This window comes from Telmatherina bonti (assembly GCF_933228915.1).
Source record: "Telmatherina bonti genome assembly, chromosome: 7".
Classification (NCBI taxonomy): domain Eukaryota; kingdom Metazoa; phylum Chordata; class Actinopteri; order Atheriniformes; family Telmatherinidae; genus Telmatherina; species Telmatherina bonti.
Genome location: NC_136625.1, coordinates 35,396,199 through 35,413,215, shown reverse-complemented (window position 1 = coordinate 35,413,215; position 17,017 = coordinate 35,396,199). Strand labels below are relative to the sequence as shown.

The 17,017-nt window shown below is 40.7% G+C and overlaps 2 protein-coding genes across 2 annotated transcripts in view; one reads left to right on the top strand and one right to left on the bottom strand.

The window, feature by feature from the left end:
* Positions 1–2,821: 2,821 nt before the first annotated feature.
* The window catches only part of LOC306758567 (uncharacterized protein), a gene marked incomplete at its 3' end in the record, with an annotated part of 20,118 nt that continues 5,922 nt past the window's right edge, over positions 2,822–17,017 (bottom strand). Inside the window, exons 2-4 of the mRNA XM_079243894.1 lie at positions 4,606–4,619; positions 4,463–4,530; positions 2,822–4,389 (exon numbers count right to left, since the gene is read on the bottom strand). Of these exons, the coding sequence (XP_079100020.1) occupies positions 2,822–4,384 (1,563 nt within the window). The 5' untranslated portion in view covers positions 4,385–4,389; positions 4,463–4,530; positions 4,606–4,619. The remainder of the gene's footprint in view (positions 4,390–4,462; positions 4,531–4,605; positions 4,620–17,017) is intronic.
* cldn1 (claudin 1) lies at positions 9,553–14,316 on the top strand (the record flags this gene model as incomplete). The annotated part of the gene is made up of 4 exons (XM_079243893.1): positions 9,553–9,775; positions 11,887–12,051; positions 12,248–12,332; positions 14,160–14,316. 4 exons carry the CDS (start codon positions 9,553–9,555, stop codon positions 14,314–14,316), a joined length of 630 nt encoding a protein of 209 aa, XP_079100019.1.

The following is a 17,017-nucleotide window of genomic DNA, read 5'->3' as shown; positions in this document are numbered from 1 at the left end:
CAAAATGCAAACTTCTTTGGTATGTTGTTTACAGACCTTGTATAAAAATTGTGATACTTCTCTACCTTGCTTTTAACTTGCATTTTATGTTTTTTTAAATTTTTTTTTTATTATCTTTGAATTACTGTTGCTTCTACTAGTGTTATGTCATTGTCTACATCTTAGCTTAAACTACAGCAGGTCGGTTGCTTTTCATGACTTCCACATGTTTACCTACTTATTAGCGAACAACGCTGTACTTTAACACCTTGTTTACTCCATATGTTCACCAGAGAGAGGCCTAGCTCCAGCTTTAAGGCTGTCCTTCCAAACCTTTAGGAAATAGGACGACCACCAATGTTTTGTCATGTGAATTGTGATGTCATTCACATCAAAATGAGGAGCCAATTGACCCCCTGGCATTTGACCCCTGTTAACCACGAGTTAGAGCGCTGTATTGAGTGTGTAGCCATCTGTGTGCCTTGTTGTGTTGAGGCTTCCCTCCTCCCTCCCAGTATTCAGGAGAAGTTGTTGGAGTCTGATCAGGAGGAGTGGTCAGTCTTAAGCAACTTTTTAAACTTTGCAATGACAGGATTGATCACTGTCATTTACGGATTAAAGATTTATGTGTTATGTGGCAAAATAAATCAAGTAAACTGTGACAGAAACATGTACAGTTTAGAGAACATAAAACAAACTGATTATATCTAAATCAACAATGGCAATTCAGTAATTTATCATTTTAGAACACCGTATGATTTTTTTTAAAGCAATAAAAGACATTTTTATTCCAAATAGAAGATAAACAACATGTCAGAGACATTTTTACCACGTCGTGGAAAATGTGAGCTGGTTGTGAATCTGATGGCAGCAAAGCAAGTTTATTTATGTAAAACATTTCACGATTCAAAATGCTTTAGATTAAAAACATTAAAGCATCACTTTTAGAAGTTTATTTAAAACAATATAAACTTCTAAAAGAAAAAGAAAGATTAGATGAAAAAGAGACGTTAATACTTTGAGTGTGGAGGATGTGAGAGGCTTAACACTTCACCGGAGAACTGATGGGAAGATGAGGCAGGTTTCAGAGTTTCAAACCAGCGCTGCTAAAAATCCCGCGACCTCGCAGCGGCGTGAACGAAACTCTGAAAACGTGAAGGTGAGTTGGAGGCTTGAAACTCTGAATCAGTATCACTCCCAGAATTCACTTGGAAAATGATGTTTTCAGAAGATTTTAACATTTCAAAACTCCAGTTTCAAGGTTTTAAAACTTGTTTGCTAATATGCACACAGCATTTTACAGATCTCATATTACAAAGTTTCAAAGGTTTTTTGCAAACTAATGAGGTGGGACAACGACGCCACATATGAAACTGTGAACACGTCGACGTGAAAACAGCAAAGCTGCAACAAGAGGTTGAATCTCTGAACGTTCATTCATTCATTATCTAAACCGCTTAGTCTGATGAAGGGTCGCAGGAAGCTGGAGCCTATCCCAGCAGTCTTTGGGTGAAAGGCGGGGTACGCTCTGGACAGGTCGCCAGTCTATGCAGAATATCTGAACATGTGAGGCTGATACTCTGGAATAAACATGAATAAACTTCAAGTAAGAAATTATGTGTTTTTTTTTCCAGTATTTTCAAAATACTTTTCAAGATTTAAAAACTTTATTGCAGGTTTTCAATTTTCAAACTCGAACTTACAAGCAGAGGTGTGTAAAGTAGAAGTAGAAAGTAGAAAGTAGAAGTTCTGTCTGGCAGCTCTTTCCAACCTGTCACTAAACCAGGTGAATTTAAGTAGCTCAGCTCTACTGCAGGTAGATGAGCCTGCAGTGAAAACATCTGTTCTAAATGCATCAGTAGATCCAAAATCATGGCAGGACTTTTACTTGATTTTCGACTTCTACTTCTACTTCATACACCTCTGCTTACAAGGTTTAAAAATGTCCTTTTGTTTCAGATTATGGCAGAATTCTCATCCCATAAAAGTCCAACAACAAGTCCAGGACTGTAGAGCAGCTGGAATCCTGCATCAGGACCAGAACGGGGTGACATTCCTCTCCTAAAACTCCAGCAGCTGCTCTCCTCACTTCCCAGATGTTTCCAGACAGATGCTAGAAGAAGAGGAGATGCTAACGATCCTCCTGGAACTTTTTTACAGACGTGTTGCTGCATCAGATTCACAATGAGCTCTAATTTCCCATGAAATGATAAAATATCTCAGTGTAAACATCAGACATGTTGTTTATCTTCTATTGGCATAAAATGTGAATTAATGTGATTTAGAAGTCATTGTTCTGTTTCTAGTTATATTTCACAGCGTTTTGTAAATGAGATGTCACGTTTTATTGCTTTTTTATTTCCTGTTGGTATTTCTACTCAAACATGACTGCTTTGGCTTCAGGATTTCATCTGATGAGGGAGGATTTCTTATTAAGTGCATAAATAAAGTCTTTCCTGTCTTCTCAAGAAGTTTTGACCTGATACGTAGAAACAGAAGATTTTATTTTATTATTTCAAGGAAAAACTTCTCCAACTACATAGAAAAAAGTGACATTAACGACCGCTCTGGTATGTCGATATGTCGCCTACATGAAGACTTCTACTGGAAAACACGCCAGCAGATGATTGAATTCTTACTCATTGTTCCTTTAAGCCATGACTGACTATTTAAACACAAAAAACAGAGTTGAACTTTGAACTTTTAAAGTTCAGCCACCTCTCTTATCACTCAGCTGGATTTATGTGTGCTTGTTATCAGCTGATGAGTTCGGCCTTTATTTACAGTATTGACCAACATTCAGAACAAATCGACCCTTAGTGGGAGGAAAAAGTTTTCATGTCTAAAGCTGGATCCTCGTCTCATTGCTACACTGAGACTCTTCTGAGTCGTTCTTCAAAATGTACTCTGTGATGCTGCCATCCTCCTCTTCAAGCTGTGCTTTAACCATCACTGGAGAACATTTCTTTACTTTACATTTAATGATCACCGTGTCATCGGACCCTTGCAGTTTGCAGGCGCCGAGATCAGGCATGGTATCTTCAGATAGGTGGCACACCAGCTGGTCCCTGTGGAGGGAGGCGACGGTGCGTTTCCTCAGAAAGTCTGGGCTCTCACACAGCATCCTGTCCAGCATCTCCACTTCCTGACTATGCTGCAGCACCCAGTAATGGAGGTACCACATGTGGCAGTCGCATTTCCAGGGGTTTCCATGCAGCCTCACAGTGAGCTGGATGACAAAAGGGTTGAAAAAGCCCGCTGGGAGAGTTTCCAGCTGGTTGTCAGACAGGTCGAGCCTCTGCAGGAACACCTGGTCTTCAAACAGTCCGGCATCCAGCCTCGTCAGGTTGTTCTTGTGCAGGTTGAGAACCGTGAGGCTGGACAGATTGGTAAAGATGGCAGTGGGCAGTGAGGTGAGCTGGTTGTCAGACAGGTCCAAGCTCTCCAGGGATGTAGCGTTTCTAAAAATGCTCTCTGGAAGGCTGGAAAGCTGGTTAGAAGACAAGATAAGGTCAGTGAGAGAGGAGAGACTGCTGAGAGAGGACAGCTCAGTCAGTCTGTTGTCCTTTAGGTTCAGTTCTTTTAGATTAGAAGAATCGAATCCAAACACTTTATCACTGAAGGTTGTCAGAAGGTTCCCACGGAGGTTGAGCGCGCTCAGGTTCCTTAAGAGAGCGAAGATGTTGTCACTAAGCTGCGCTATCTTGTTCCCCTCCAAGTGAAGCTCGGTCAGGTGAAAGATGTTGTGGAACGTGTCAGACGTGAGATTGCTCAAAATGTTGTTGTTTATTTTCAGAATCTTGAGGCTTTCCAGACCAGAAAAAGTCTCTTTAGTCACTTTTTCCAGTTTATTTTGGGACAAGTCCAGGATACGCAGCCTGCTAAGGTTCAGGAACAGAAACGTAGGCAGCTCTGATATGATGTTGCTCTTCATTTGCAGCATTTCCAGCTGTTTTAATGAGTCAAACATACCAGGAAGAACCGTCTTGAAACTGTTGAAGTTGAGCAGAAGTTTGGTTAAATTTTCCTGCTTTGAAAAAGTCCCCAGAAATAAATGCTCCAGAAAGGTGTTCCCACTGATCTCCAGCTCCTGCAGCTCAGTCAAACTCTCAAACGCCTTTGAGTGGATGCTTCGCAGTATGTTATTTACAAATATTAACTTGGCGACTTGTGGGCTCTCCTGTAACGTGTTGGCGAACAGGTACGACACAGGTGTTGTCATTATAATGACCTCCTTAACTTGTTTAGACATGTTCCTGGGTAAAGTTGACATCCTCTCATCAGAACACAACACCTGAAGTGGAGTGAAACACTGGCATCTGTATGGACAAAGGGCTTCCCATTCACTGCTTCCTCTGTGGGACACAAGCAGCAGCAGGACAGCGACAGCTGCTTCTCTTCCCATTTTCACTGTTAAAAGACAAATATGTCAAAATGATTTTCATAACTACTAATAAACTAATGAAGGAGCTATCCTACTTACCTGTGTGTTACAGGGATCCAACAGCAGAAAAAAATGTCAGTGTTGATCCACATGGCAGCCGACGCACTCTGCAAACAACGAGGCGGAATTAGGAAAGACCAGAACCTTTGGACAGGGGCCAACTTTCGACCTGATTCGCTCACAACAACAAAGTTCCCTGTGAAAGAAAGGGACAGCTGTTTGAGCCAAAATGAGAACTGCTCACTAAAAGTATTACGAAGGCAAATCTCATATTAAATAGCAGCAAAACAACAGAGATGATTGTTGACTTCAGGAGGAAGAAGAATAAACAAAGCACTGTTTCCATCCTGGGAGAGGAGGTGGAGGTGGTGGAGGAATACAAGTATCTTGGAGTTCAGCTGGACAACAAACTGGACTGGAAATGCAACACTGACTACATCTATAAGAAAGGTCAGAGCAGACTGTACTTCTTAAGGAAGCTGAGATGGTTTAACGTCTGCAGCAAGATGTTGCATATCTTCTATAGGTCTGTTGTGGAGAGTGCAGTCAGCTTTGCAGCATCTGCTGGGGTAGTAGCATCAGAACCAGAGACTTGAAGAGAATCAACAAACTGATCAAGAAAGCTGCTTCTGTGCTTGGAGTAACTCTGGAGCCGCTGGAGCTGATTGTCCAAAGAAGAATGCTGCACAAGCTGATGAAGATGATGGAGGATTCTTCACACCCTCTCCACAACACAGTGATGAAACAACAAAGTGTGTTCAGTGAGAGGCTTCTTCAGGTCTGATGTAAGACTGAAAGATACAGAAGATCATTCCTGCCAGCAGCCATCAGCCTCCGGAACAAGACCCCTCAAATTCATTCATTCATTCATTCATTCCGAACCGCTTATTCCAATTCAGGGTCGCGGGGAAGCTGGAGCCTATCCCAGCCGGCTTTGGGCAACAGGCAGGGTACACCCTGGACAGCTCGCCAGTCCATCGCAGGGCCACACACAGAGAGACGAACAACCACTCACACTCACACTCACTCCTAGGGGCAATTTAGAGTGACCAATTAACCTATCATGCATGTCTTTGGATGGTGGGAGGAAGCCGGAGTACCCAGAGAGAACCCACGCATACACGGGGAGAACATGCAAACTCCACACAGAAAGGCCACTGACCAAACCAGCCATGGATCAAACCAGCGACCTTCTTGCTGTGAGGCCACAGTGCTAACCACTGCGCCACCGTGCAGCCCCCCTCCTCAAATTAATTAGTATATACTACAATATTGAATTTCCATTTAGGGATTAATAAAGTATTTTTCATTTTCATTTCATTTTCAAATTAGCTTGTTGGCTAATCTGGCACGTTTGTATCGGTTGCTATAGATGTTCATGAACATGCACGGTCAAATAAAACAACACAAATTAAATTAAATAAAACAAAACAAAGAGAGGTAACAGTTTACAACACGGGTCACAAAATTTGCTTCGTTACTCAGGAACTACGATTAAGGGACTAATGATTCAATAATGATTAACGAAGTTTCGTATTCCCATCACATCTGATTGATTAGGTATGGATTAGTGGATGATGACATAATGATCAGTTAATCATAAAAAAAGACAAAAACCCGATCAGGGACTAATGATTCATTAATGATTACTTAAGCTTTGTATTCCCGTCACATCTGATTGAGTAGATATTACTGATAATGATATTAGTTAGTCATGACTATTTTTCTTTAGCTTTAAAAGTACTGTAAAACATGATCAGAGACAACTGATTCATTGGGGTGGGCTTATGCTTCTTCTTTTGAACATTTTATCATCTTTCATTTCTGTTTTTTTCTTGTTTTTGGATTTCATTATGTTCAAATAAACTTTCTAAACCAAAAGTAATCATCCAATTCTTCATGCGTTCATATTTGATGAGTACCTTACCTTTTTTCTGGTCCCAGGTTCAGATGTACCAAGTTAATAACAGAACCGAAATCTGCACCAGTTCCTTTTAAAATATTTTTTTCTCCTGATCAGCAAAAACTCAAGTAGAAAGAGGATTTCTAATGAGTAGTTAATCATTACTTTACCATTAACCAATCAGTACCGAAGCCTTTTGTGGCCCCTGAAGTAAAGTAAGAGCTCAAAATGAGTAGTTAATCATTACTTTACCATCAACTAAACAGATATATATAGTAGTATATATACAGAGTACAGCCACTTCTTTTTCAGTCTACATTGAGTATACACACCTCTAACCCCCCTGTGATGCTGCTTTTCCAGTTACGAACGTTCCTACGCATGTAGCTACGTCCCCCAGCAGCGCAGCTAAGGTTACCAGTATGCTACACTGGTGCAGTTAGCCATCAGCTGCAGTAACTTTAGCCTGAACATAGACATAATAAAGATATATGTATGTATGTCTATGAGCCTGTCTCTCACCAGTCTGTGTGCCAGTACTGGTTTAGTCATTCCTCCCTGAAACCAAAGAGCAGAACTTATGTGACAATGAGCAGATATACTGATGGATTTTTGGGGTAAACTATACAGAGTAGTCTTACATGTCACTTTTATCAGCTTTTTTCAGGAATACTTTTTATCGTGTTTTTAAAAAAACAGGGCCAAAAATTGAGAGTATTCCCACATCTTGAGTGACCATGTCACTGCTGTATAGAATCAACCGATCATAGAAGGAGTATTGACTGATAGATCAGCGGTTGCAAGCTAAAGACCAAAGTTGCTCTATATTCCTCTTTCTCTAAGCGGGATGTCAGGTACCTGTCAATCAAAAGGACACGCCCCAAGTAATGCTGAATTTCGAGATTAAATTACTTTTAAATGGGCGAGTTAGGAAAAGATTCACTCCCCCACAGTTGTCATGAAGGTAAACCTGACCTATTAAACCTAAAATGGATTTTTGAACCAGGCTGTAAACATGTTTATTTCTGCTGTGAAGTTGGTCTTTTTAACATGGGAGTCTATGGGTGTTCACTCTGTTCTGCAGCCCCTAGTGGATGAAGGGGGAACTGCAGTTTTATGCATAGGCTTTACTTTTAACCACCGGAGGTTGCCGCTTGATTCTGTCAGACGCGCTGAACCCAAGGAAGAGCATGAGTCTTGATGGAGTTCAGGGTGTTTATTATTTTACCCTCTTTGTTGAAGATTCACTCTGTCATACATTTGAATTTGGAATCGTTGAACCTCTGATGATAAACTCTGCGGTCAACAGAAAACATTGTTCCCTACCTCACCCTCTCTACGTACCAAGCAACAACAAGCCAAAGGCAGATGCAGGTGATACTAATTAGGCAATCACTCAGCTTCAGAAACATACAAACACACACACACACACACACACACACACACACACACACACACACACACACACACACACAAACCTCCAGACCCCCTGTGACTGTACCCCCTAGTGACAGACATAAAGAATAACATCCTTGCCCTTTGCAGGCACAAATGCAAACTGGTAGATAAAAATGGCTCGTTCTAGTCCAGTGTTTCTCAAATCTGGTCCTCAGCCCCCCCCCAACCCCCCCTGCCCTGCATGTTTTAGACATGTTCCTCCTCCAAAGCACGGGAGTCAGATTACTGAACGTCCAGTTAAAGCTCTATGCAGCCTGTTAACAAGCCTTTATGTCATTCAGATGTGTTATAGTAGGGTTGCCTATTAAACATGCAGGGCGGGGGGGGGGGGGGGGGGGGGGGGGGAGGTCTGAGGACCGGAATTGAGAAACATTGCTATAGGAGAATAAAAATGTTATCATAGTAATTATATTATTGATTGGACTAAGCGGTTAGGATAATGAATGAATTAGTTTGCTACATTTATCTTTTACTGATCTTTGATCTTATTTTTACACAATGCACCTTAAAATAAAATCACCGACATTTTGCTAAAAGCTGCTGATTTCTGAGGTACTTAACTTTTGGAAAACAGACAGTAGGTAAGTGTCACCACAATGTAAATGTATGATCGCAGTACAAGATTTTTTTTTATTACATTTTTCTCACAATGAAGTTAATTTATGATGAAGCCATCCAGCATATTCTACGACCTTCACTAAATCTACCATTAAAGCTCAGATGCGAGGATGGGGGCCTTAAAGCCATGTTTTAGTATATTTACATGGTACAATTAAAGGATTTCTTTTCCCTTCCAATATCTTCCTGAATTTCTAAATCAGGGGTGCCCAAAGCTCATCCTCGAGGGCCGCTGTCCTGCAGGTTTACAATGTATCCCTGCTCCAACACACCTGTTTAACACAGCCAGGGAAGTTCTGCCCAATGACTGGTTAATTTGAGTCAGGTGTGTTGCAGCAGGGATACATGGAAAACCTAGATGATTGTATCCCTCGAGGTCCTCTGTTCTAAAGTATCAACTTTTTTTTGAGATGCGACTATGACCTTGACCCTTCTGCCTGTTTTTCCGCCTCTACCTGGAGTCATTGTCGTCTGGCAGAGTGTGATGACTACCGGCAGGAACCATCTCCTACCTGTGTTACCTAAGGTACCACTACCATTTTGCTTTATGTGATGCTTTTTGAACCATTTCAGTGTGTTATGCTCAGTTATTAGGAGGTTCACAAATAATTTGTGCATTATTATGGTTTATTTTAATTAGGTAATTGATGCATGTTCTATTCTATTCTATTCTATTCTATTCTATTCTATTCTATTCTATTCTATTCTACAGTCATTTCAGAGGTTTTTATCCAGAACGAGTTACATATGAGAGTGAGAACAACACAAGCATGAAATCAGACAGTAGAGGACATCATAGGAAGGTGCTGGTGGACTTCTGGAGTCCAGTTGGACTCTAGTGTTGACATGTGGTGCTTTTTTTTTCTCCAAATTGTATTTTAGGTTAAAATACAAAGAATGTGTACCACAATATTTGTTGCAAAGAACTGGGTTAAGTGCAGTGGGTGTTCACCCCCACAAGATGTCCCCCTTTTCCTTCTGCGCTCTGTCACAGGTGACGCATTCCAGGGCACTCCCTTTCCTCCAGCTTTTTCCTTTAGGATGCACAAGTAGACACCTTCTCTGGGAGACAATCCACAGAGGAATATCCACCAGGGAGAACGCCAACCACTTGTTTTCATAAACTTTCTTCAACTACAGGAGCTGAAAAATGGCAAATGCAGGAGTCCAACTTCTAGGCTTTACGCTGGCCTTCCTGGGTTTCATCGGCACTATAGCATCCACAGTCATGGTGGAGTGGAAAGCTTCATCCTATGCGGGGGACAACATCATCACAGCTCAGGCAATGTACGAGGGCCTCTGGAAGACCTGCGCCTCACAAAGCACTGGACAAATTCAGTGCAAAGTCTATGATTCACTCCTCCAGCTGCCAGGTATTGTTCTATATATTGTGTTTTTAAAAACACCAGGGATGTTTATATATGTGTAAATTTACATACACACACACACACGCACACGCACACACACACGTATATATATATATATATATATATATATATATATATATATATATATATATATATATATATATATATATATTTTTTTTTTTTTTTTTTTTTTTTTTAATTTGACTGACCATAAAACAGCTAAAATGTGGATTTCTAGACCCGTTCAACACCAACAAGATGTTTTCAAGAGAATCCTTTTCTTCTTCTCAGACCTCTGGCATGCTGAGGCATGTTAGGCAAATACCAGCAGCCTTTCAAACAAGGATAGACCGACCAAAACTGCACACAAGATGTCCGATTTCACATTCTTATATACTTTATCAGTATTTTTTTTGTTAATTTTGTCATATTGGAAGTTTTTTAGGATCTAAATCCTCCTCATCATATGAATCCATGAAGGGATGTTGTACAAACATCATCCGGATGTGACTCGAGCTGAATGTTTCTGTTTAGTTTCGACTGAAAATGCTGAGTTTAAAGCACAAAGGAACACTCACTTTATCTTTTAGTTTTCATTTCCTTTGTTTAGATTTGATTTAAACTTTATTTCTATAGAGATTTATTTAATATTGTAACAGTTATTTAGGTTTATTTGTTCAGATCTTCATTGCAAAGTAATCTTCAGAGAGTCCAATTCAATCAGTTATAATCTAATTAAACAATTATATGATTCATATAAGTCTGTCTTTATAATACCTGTGTTCATAAAAAACAAATAATGAAAAATAAAAACCAAGCTAAGGAAACCAATGGATTGCATCAAATGATTCACTTCACTAAATTCTTCACCCTGAGCTGCATGCGGCGATGGTAGAGAGGAAAATTTGCTTTTAACAGGAACAAAAACCTCCATCAGAGCCAAAACCAGGAAGGACAGCAACACCAGCCTGGAGGTGGACAGGTCAGAAAAGAGGAGGTCAAGAAGCACCTTAACTCTAAAGGCTGGGTTACACCTGATGTTAGCAACACGCCCACATGTGCATCATGGTTTCCATCCTGACGTTTGTTTTGAGATGCAGCCTGCTCGTGTTGATGCGAGGTAGCATGTCACAAGTGTGAGATGCAATATTGACTTAAATGCTAGAGGCGCTCACACATGAGCATTTACATGAGATCAGAAGACCCAGGGAAACAAGTTTTCCTTGGTTACGGGAAACTATATGACAGCAATGTCATATATCTAAACATGGAGTATAAACAGCAAAGAGAGAGGTGCAGGATGGAGCTCAGTGCATTATGGGACATCTAGCAGACTTAGCTTATAGCATATAGATGGCTAAGTGTCACCGAAGTCCTGACTAACAGCTTGATCAAAGAGGAGAATTTGAAGATTAATGGTCTAGAACCGTGTTCCTCATCCCATAGGGCTCACTGACTCTGGCTTTCTGAAAATGCATCTAAACAAGTCATAATGATCCTCAACGGTGCAGTTCTCTCCACAAACAAGAGCTGCAGGCTGCTTGCAGAAACTTTGCTGTCCTAATGGCGCTCACTGAAACCTGTCAGAGTTGCCAGGTTTGGCTGATTTCAGCTGCACCGAACTCCGCCAAAGAGCTGCTCCGTCGTTAGCTCAGTAAATATAATGAAACAGAAACGCCCACATTCTGGAGGCATTATTGTATTTTCACCATATACTGTTGCATAAGAATGACATTACGCCGTTATTTAGGATAACCATTCCTTGCTGAAAAGCTGAATGTTACTGATTTGGCAACGTAGCAGGATACGTAACCTGGGAACGTTTTTTGTGGGTAGGCGGGGGGGTTGTGGTGGCGGCTCTCCTCTTGTCTTAGTATATTGAGTGTGGCTCTTGTTGAGTTAACAGTGAGGATCACCGGTCTTAAAGGGGTCTGGGAGAGGGGTCTGATACCTGAAGGTTCTGCCCCCCACTGTGCTTTTAGAACCTACTGGGAACACTGGTAACCCTGCAGTCTGAGAGAGAAATCTGTTAGAAAGAAGTTCCTGTGGTCTCGGGCCAAAATCCTTTTTAATTCAAAGCGATTAACAGATTTTCTCTGCCATGTCTGTGTCTTTAGGGCTCGTGCAGGGCACACGTGGACTGATGTGTGCTTCCGTCTTGTTAAATTTTATCTCCATGCTAGTGGCAACTGTGGGCATGAGGTGCACCACATGCATGGCCGAACAACCACTACAGAAAGACAAAGTGGCTCTGGCTGGAGGGATTATCTTCATTCTTGGAGGTGAGACTTGATGCACACCTACGATCCTCCCAGTCTGGATTTTATACACTGAAATGTATCAGATTTACTTCTTTTCTCTCGCTTTCCCCTCATTCATCCACAAGTTGTGTTGAATGTTTTCATTCTCCTATAGAAAAATATGTGAAGATGACACAAAATAATGTGTTTAATCCTTTTTCTGCTCGTGGTTTCCCAGGTCTGCTGGCTCTTGTGGGAACATCTTGGTATGGCCATAGAATAGCACAGGACTTTTACAACCCCTTCACTCCAACTAATGCCAGGTGAGGAGGTCATTCTCACCCATTATGCTGGGAATATGCTTAGTTTTCACCCCTCACATTCACACACCTTCTTGCTTGTGTACCAAGCTAATCACCAACTCTAAGACAGAGAAGTCAGACCAGGTAAAGTTGCTGAATTTCTAGAGCAGGGAAGCCCAAGTACGGTCCTCCAGATCTACCATTCTGCAGCTTTTAGATGCAACACACCTGAATCGAATGTCTCATTATGAAGCCTCTGCAGAGCTGGATGGCATGACATAGAGTGAATTCAGCTGTTTGATTCTGACATGTTGGAGAAGGGATGCATCTAAAAGCTGCAGGATTGTAGATCTTGAGGTCCAGACTTGGGCAGTCATGTAGAGTGTAACAGGAAGTAAACATGACAAGGAAGTTAGTGTGTGGCACTGGCACATCATGAAGATATGGGTCATTTTTTATTTTTTCAACTACCTTGTCTTCAAAACTTTCCGTCACTTTTGGTGCCATCAACCCTGTAAACTTAAATCCAGTCCAACTCGACCTACACGTCTATCCATCTATCGCTATTGTTTTTAACTATCAAGCTGTGCTAACTGCTTCCATCTGTAGGCTACGTTCAACTACCTGGCTCTGGTTGCTACATTTTCCAAGATATGAGGCGATGAAATGAACCAAAATACAAAAGCGATGAACTAAGTGATATCTGGAGTCCAAACTAAAGAAAAAACAAGTTCTTATCCACCCTGAAAACAAAAAGAGAGGAAAAAGTAGCGCACCCAACTTTACTAACAATGCATCTCGAAAAGCATCGATGGACACAAGATGGGTCGATATAGACCACAATGCATTGTGGGCAATAGCTCAAAGTGGCGCCAGTGACACGTACGTCAAAGCAGGTTAAGAAGAAACTATAAATCATTCATTTCATGTCCTTATTTGTTGAATACCTATGGAACAAAGAAAGAATCAAATAAAATATAAGAATTTTTTTTTTTTTTTTTTTTTTTTTTTTTTTTTTTGTAGTTTGGACTGGATTTTAAACAATGCCTCATGGTTGCCGTAGTGATAGCTGGTAGTCACGTGATCTGTGACGGGGAGAAAATATCCTGCAGTTAATAGAAGCAGAGTTTCTCAGATGAAAAGATGGACAGAAGTTCACCAATCTGAGACAAACTGAGTCTAAAATGGTTTTAGAAAATTACCTTCACTGTAAAAACATCAATATCTACGGTGTTTAATATCAAAGGATGTATAGAATTAGGAGGAATCTCTGTGCACATGGGACAAAGCCAAAGATCAAAACTGGATGCTTAATTGCCAGAAACTGGGTTGGTTTAGTGGTACATTTACGTTCTTTATCACATTCCTTCGTCACTAAAGTGGACCATTTTCATCCAAGCAAAATAAAATCTAACTTAGCAACAATGGTTTTCAGTGGTGATAAAGGGAGCACAGTCTTGTCAAGATGGTATCTTAGCATACAAAAAGGCATGACATGCCTTCAGAAAAAGATGCATCTTACTGGATGCAGATATGATAAGATTATGCTTCAACATGCAGACTTATAATGCTGTTAAACTAGTGAAAAAATCTGGTAAAAATCATAATCATCTCTTTTGGATGTAACTGACAGGAGATATTTGCATATCATTGAACAGAATTAACTGACTTTATGCCCTTTTTTCTATCAAACTTTGTATGAAATTTTAATTTAAAATAATATCTGTTGTTATTCTTTACAAGAGTTTGGTGATTATTTAATTATTAGGCTTATTAGTAGGATAAATGGCTTATGATTATCTGTGTGACTGTGTACATAGATGTCATAATCAGGCCTCCTGTCTGCAGGTATGAATTTGGGAGTGCCTTGTACGTTGGATGGGGGGCTGCCTGTCTGGTCCTTATAGGCGGGGGCTTGCTTTGCTGCAACTGTTCCAGCGGTGGTTCCCAGAAAGCTCCGCGTTACCCGATGAACAGTATGCCTGGTGGCAGGGATCAAGTGTAGGAGCGTGTCTTATCCTGCTGCTTCTACCTGTGAAGAGCTGCTGAGTTTGTCTAAAGTTTTGCAATATGTTGGTATCTGTGGCAGTTAAACACAGGACCAAAACAAAAGACATTATAATCAATATTAAAACTGGTTTTTAAATGGGTTAAGACAGCACTGTGGTAAGATAGATGCCAATCAAAGAGTAAATTATGACTATTTTACTTATAAACTGAATATTCCGACAGCAAAACATGTTTGGACCAAATATGACACAAATGTTCTTTAATGTTTGACCCAAATTTTGGCCTCGACTTACAGCATTATGATAGTATCTGGGAAATATCTATATAAGTTTCTTAATTCACATCCAATTCACGAATTAATTCACGAACATCTGGAACAAAGTGGCCCAAAGCACTTATAAGTGACACAACTCTGCCAAAAGTAGCCCTTATTTGGCCCAAACATTTTATATTAAATAAAGAACAGTTTCAGTATATATCTGAATGACTTTACCTTAAATATCTGTTCATGAATTTCATTAAATAATGCCACAGTTTTGTTTACTTTTGTTGCTTTGCTAGTTTTAGATGTCAGCATTATTTCTTTTGTATCATGTTAAATAAAATTCTCATTATGTTATGATGGAGAGTGTTTGATGCATAACTAAAATGTGTGAGTTTAAAAAACATGAAACATTTTAAAAAGAGGTTCAAATCACTGTTTAACCAAGAAACACTTAATCAGGCAGTAAATAAGTGGTTGGTGATGAAGATAGAAATAGATCAACATGTGACGTCATTGTAATTACAGCGTAATATTCTACTTCCTGGTATCTATTGGGGGTCAGAAGACCAGGCCAGTATCAGTTTGAGTGATTTCCAGAAGGCAAAGCTCTCAATCTACCTTCTCATCTTCACCTGTGATCACAAGCTGTATGTCGTGACCGAAAGAACGAGATCATGCATACAGGTGAAATGAGTTTCCTCCGCTGGCTGCATGGGTAACCATAACCCGATCTCCCTTAGAGATATGGTGAGAAGCCTGGGAGGGACTCAGAGAAGAGCTGCTGCTCCTCTGCATCGAGAAGAGCCAGATGAGGCAGTTCGGACTCCTGGACGCCTCCCTGGTGAGGTGTTTCAGGCATGTTGCTACGGGAGGAGACCCCAGGGAAGACCCAGGACATGCTGGTGGGACTATACATCTCAGCTGGCCTTTAAACGCCTCCGGATCCCGCCTAAATGTAGCCTGAGAGAGGGAAGTGAGGACTGCTGCCCCCGCGACGTGACTCTGAATACGCCACAGAAAATGCATGGATGGAAGACAAGTGTCAGATTGTGTCCAACAGAATTTGAGCAACAATTTTACCATAAATTGAAGCAAAATGTCTTGGAAACAGTAAGTTTTATATCATGCTGGGCTCTGTAGGATTAGAATCTGAGGTCACCTGGCTCACCTGAGTTTTATGTTCTGAAATTAGTCATTTTGTTCTGCTTATGTGTATCATAGTTGGTGTTACAGGAGTAAGTAAGAATAAACATAGAATCAGTATTTAAACAAACAAGCAATTTTATTAACAAAGACTTCAGAGAAATCTCAATTCAATTTAACCCAGACTGATCAAACGCTTCCAAATAACCCCAGCATACCCAGAACCCTGAAGAACAAACAGGAAGTGGCACCACAAAGCTAACCAATCAGCTAACAGGGCAAGTCTCACTGGTGAAGACCAACCCTCAGGAGTCAGGGTTCAGGAGCCGGGAAATCAAGCCCTATTTGACCACCGGGTAAATTTGGTCGTTGCTTTGGCCTTTGCAGAGACAATGTCTCCATACTCAGCTATGATCATAGACTGTGTAAAAGATGGAAGGAGCCTTCATAACGTCACCCGTATGTTTTTAGATGAATTGAAGCTCGGTGGGCGTTAACCATGGTTGCCATCTTGGCAGCATCACGTGTGCCGTCAATACAAAAAGAAAAAAAAATGTAAACAAACAAAAAAAAAAAAGGGGGGAAAGAAGTAGAGCTAAGAAGGGGGCTGTGTGAGCGTGTGTGTGGATGATTGATGTCTATTGTACTCCAACTTGCCAGGAGCTCACTAAGCTAACCTGGAGCTAACAGGAGCTAACAGGAACTAACCAGCTAACGGAGGTAAGCGGGCTAAAGCTAAGTCACGTTGTTAACCAGCTAAAAACCGCTGTTCTTTTACATTTTGCCTTCTTGCAGCGGGATGTCAAGTACCTGTCAATCAAAACGACACATCCCTAATTATTTTGATATTAAGACTTGAAGAGAATCAACAAACTGATCCAGAAAGCTGCTTCTGTGCTTGGAGTAACTCTGGAGCCGCTGGAGCTGATTGTCCAAAGAAGAATGCTGCACAAGCTGATGAAGATGATGGAGGATTCTTCACACCCTCTGCACAACACAGTGATAAAACAACAAAGTGTGTTCAGTGAGAGGCTTCTTCAGGTCCGATGTAAGACTGAAAGATACAGATCATTCCTGCCAGCAGCCATCAGCCTCCGGAACAAGACCTCCTCAAATTAATTAGTATATACTACAATATTGAATTTCCCTTTGGGGATAAACAAAGTATTTCTCATTTCATTTCATTTCATTTAATTTCATTCATGAAATTACTTATAAACAGTTTAGCTATATATATATATATAAAAAAAAATCACTCCCCCCACAGTTGTCATGAAGGTAAACCTGA